Below are 4,082 nucleotides of genomic sequence, written 5' to 3' on the forward strand. Positions count from 1 at the left end.
TTTTTCAAAGACAACTTTCTGGGGCTCTGGATTTATCTAAAGCTCACATATGTCAGTTTTTGGCGGCTGGACAGTTGCAGAATGCCACTCAGCCCTCCTCCCATCCCACCAGAGGTTCAGCGTTTGATTAAGAATATGCTGGATCTGGCAAAAGTAGTTGCAGGTTATCACAAATCTGTCATAAGGAGGTAAAAATACAGCACAAAATACACTTTTCCAAACAGTCGTTCCTAACATCTCATGGACAGAGGTGCTGCCATACTCCATGGGAGGAGATGAGAGTGAGGGAACGGGTACTTGGTGAGTAATAATGGGGGATAAACCCTGTATGGGAGGGGGACAGGCCCCCAGCATGGTTGGCTGGCCCGAGGGGTAAGCTGCACCTGCCTGGGAGGGCAGCTCTGGCGCATCTCAGGACCGGACTGCCAGGGACTCATCTTCACTTCCTGTGTGCCCTTCCAGCGCCATGGCATCCTGCCCCGTCCTGCAGAAGGAGAGGGTATTCCAGTCGGGAGCCCACGTCTACAGGATCCCGGCTCTGCTCTACCTGCCTCAGCAGAAGACCCTGCTGGCCTTTGCGGAAGAGCGGACGAGCAAGAAGGACGAGCACGCCAAGCTCATAGTCCTGCGCAGGGGAAGCTACAGCGTGTCCACCCGCCAGGTCCAGGTAAGGCCGGACAGGGGTACCGCCGCTCTACTGGGCATACAGGGACCAGCCCACCCTTAGATGGCTGAGGTCTGGGGGCCAGAGGGCTCGAGGACCCATCAGGGATGGACAGAGAAAGTATCCCCCAGTGATCGCCCGGATCTCACACAGGTTCATTCAGAACAAGTTCGGCTGGCCTGGCAGCATCTGCTTTGGTACAAGTCAGTCAGGGAAACTGGTTTTGGAAAGATTCCCCTACATCCTTGAGCTGCTGAGGGAAGACCAGCTCAGCATCACCTGCCTGGGGGACAGTTCATCCTCTGAGTAAAATTAACCTGGGGTGGGTGGTTGGGGCGATTGCTTGGGTCCTGAAGTTCCAGCATGTAGATAAGTAATTCTGATGAAGATCCCCAAGGCTGGCTTATCACATATGAAGGATTTAATATTGTTAGTATCTTAACTGTGTGGTCATTGTTCCCTTGTAGTTGCTTAGAGCATGGGTTTGAAGCAGAGGGACCTGGGTTCATGTCCCAGTTCCATGGCTAACCAGAAGTACGGCCTTGGGAGGCTCATCTACCTTACCTTAAACTTCTCAGTCTGCAGATGGAGGGTGGAGGTAGTACTACCTGTGCCCCAGGAGTGAGAGGTTAGGGTTAGATAAGACCATGGGTGTTAGAGCCTTGGCACATGTCTGCCCTTAGACTCACTCACTGGGGGATGGTTATTAAGTAATAGGAGCTTCCATGCTAGTGGTAAAGAACCTGCCTGCCAGTGCAGGAGACATAAGGGATGCCAGTTTGATCCCTGGGTTAGGAAGATCCCCTGGAGGAGGGCATGGCTACCCACTCCAGTGTTCTTGCTTTAATGAACAGGGATAGACAGCAAAGCAGCAGCATCTATGACAGAGACTCGGGGACTATGGAAGCTCACTGAGTCCTAGGGTCATGGTGCTACCCCCAGCAGACTGCATTAATAGAGTATGATGTATAAAAGATGGGAGGTGATTGTCACGCTCAGTCTCACCCTGGCAGACCGTTGGTTATTCCTAAGGCTTTGATTTTCAAGAAGGGGAAGCTGGATGGAGCTGTTAAGTTGAAGGATCCAGGATGGAGCTGGGCAGGGCTGGTGCCCGAAGCATCTTTGTCTTGAGGTCTAGCACGTCATGGGTGCCCTGGATGGGTGCTGGAGGGATTGGGTGGGGTTGGGCCATCTTGCAGGGAGTGAGGCGGAGCCCTGGCTCCCACTCTGGGAAGTGTTGTGAGGGTGAGTGAACGCTAGACCAAGAGTTCTCCTCCATTACCCCTCATGCTAACTTGCCCGCCCCCAGAGTGCCCCCCTTGCCACGGTCACTGGCCCTCTCCGGGCTGTGCTTCTCCTCTCCTCTCCCGCAGTGGCACTCACAGGAGGCAGTTTCCCAAGCCCAGCTGGAGGGCCACCGGTCCATGAACCCAAGCCCCCTGTATGACGAGGCCACGGGCACCGTTTTCCTCTTCTTCATCGCCATCCCTGGGCAGGTGTCAGAGCATCACCAGCTTCAGACCAGGGTCAACGTGACCCGGCTGTGCCAGGTCACCAGCCCAGACCACGGCAAGTCCTGGAGCCCTCCCACCGACCTCACCGACTCCGTCATTGCCTCAGCCCACAAGGACTGGGCCACGTTCGCGGTGGGCCCCGGGCACTGCCTGCAGCTGAGCAATCTGACGCGGACCCTGGTGGTGCCAGCTTACGCTTACTGTAGCCACTGCTCCCTGAAGGCACCTTCCCCCTCTGCCTTCTGCTTGGTCAGCCACGACCATGGGCGCTCGTGGGCGAGAGGGAGCTTCGTGGCCCAGGGCACGCTGGAGTGCCAGGTGGCCGAAGTCAGGGATGGGCAACAGAGGGTGGTGTATCTGAATTCGAGGAGCCCCCTCCGAGCCAGGGTCCAGGCCCAGAGCGCCAACAACGGCCTGGATTTCAAGGAGACTCAGCAGGTGAAGAAGCTGGTGGAGCCCCCCCACGGCTGCCAAGGGAGCATCGTCAGCTTCCCCAGCCCCCACGCAGGCTCCGAACCCCTGGACTGGTGGCTGCTCTACACCCACCCGACTGACCCGCAGCAGAGATCCAACCTGGGCGTGTACCTCAACCGGTGGCCCCCCGTGCCCACAACCTGGTCAGAGCCCACCCTACTGGCCCCTGGCAGCTGCGCTTACTCAGACCTGCAGAGCATGGGCACCGGCCCTGACGGGTCACCCCAGTTTGGGTGTCTGTATGAATCGGATGATTACAAGGAGATTGTCTTTGTCATGTTCACCCTGCAGCAAGCCTTCCCAGCTGCGTTTTTGCTGCAGTGAGCAGCGAGCCCGCTGGGTGCTGCCCACGAGGGCTTTGCCCACCAAGGGGCTTGTGGTTCTCTTCTGCCCAGGCCCTTCTGGCCTGGGGAGGCCGCCTCTTGCTTCCCTCTGTTGGACGTGTGATCAAAAGGGTGCCTAGTGTGTGTCTGCCGCTGGGCTCCTTTCCTCCTCTGTTGTCTCAGCCTCCCCAGAGGATTCTATTTTCAGCCCAGCAACTGAAGGAACCTGACTTCTTGGGGGCCCTGGGGACAGCCTGCAGGTTTGCTGCAGGTCTTCATGAATTATCTAGTCCAGCCCATTTCTCCTTAGCTCCTCACGTTCCTGGGCACAGGCTGGGACAGAGATGCAAATTAGCAGAGACGTGTGTGCACATTTGCGTGTCTGCGTGTGTCTCTCTGTGTGTTCTCAATGCTTTAGAGCAGGGACCGTGAGCACAGCTTTGCAAGGAGGTTAGGCAGGGTCTAGGAAAAGTAAGCTGGCTTATATTTTTGTGTAAGTTTCCCAGGGCTGCTATAAAAAAGTACCACCAACTTAGTGGCTTAAAACAACAGAAAATCACTCTCTCACAGTTTCCGAGGCTAAAAGCCACAAATCAAGGTGTCCACAGGGCTGTGCTTCCCCCAAGGGAGGATGGGGCACATCCTTCCCTGTCTCATCCAGAAGCCCAGGCCTCCCTTGGCTCGTGGGTGCATCACTTTCGGGTCTGCCTCCATCTTCCCATAGCCCTCTCCTCCTTCCTCTCTGCTTTCTCTTCTGTATCTTTTAAGGACACTTAGGGCCCACCTGGACAATCCAGGATGACCCTTCACTTAACTATATCTGCAAAGACTCTTTTCCAAATAATGTCACATTTACAGCTATGTTTTTCCAGTAGTCATGTACGGATGTGAGAGCTGGACCATAAAGAAGGCTGAGCACTGAAAAACTGATGCTTTCAAATTGTGGTGTTGGAGAAGACTCTTGAGAGTCCCTGGGACTGCAAGGAGATCAAACCAGTCAGTCCTAAAGGAAATCAACCCTGAATATTCATTGGAAGGACTTATGCTGAAGCTTTAATACTTTGGCCACCTGATGGGAAGAGCCAACTCATTGGAAAAGACCCTGAT

General features: G+C 55.2%; 1 protein-coding gene across 1 annotated transcript; it reads left to right on the forward strand.

Moving 5' to 3' along the window:
- Positions 1 to 466: 466 nt before the first annotated feature.
- NEU2 (neuraminidase 2) lies at positions 467 to 3,855 on the forward strand. Its single transcript, XM_027538373.1, has 2 exons — positions 467 to 667; positions 2,038 to 3,855. The coding sequence occupies exons 1-2, from the start codon at positions 467 to 469 to the stop codon at positions 2,974 to 2,976; spliced, it is 1,140 nt and encodes a 379-aa protein (XP_027394174.1). The 3' UTR covers positions 2,977 to 3,855.
- Positions 3,856 to 4,082: the final 227 nt, after the last annotated feature.

This window comes from Bos indicus x Bos taurus, chromosome 3 (assembly GCF_003369695.1).
Source record: "Bos indicus x Bos taurus breed Angus x Brahman F1 hybrid chromosome 3, Bos_hybrid_MaternalHap_v2.0, whole genome shotgun sequence".
NCBI classification, from domain to species: domain Eukaryota; kingdom Metazoa; phylum Chordata; class Mammalia; order Artiodactyla; family Bovidae; genus Bos; species Bos indicus x Bos taurus.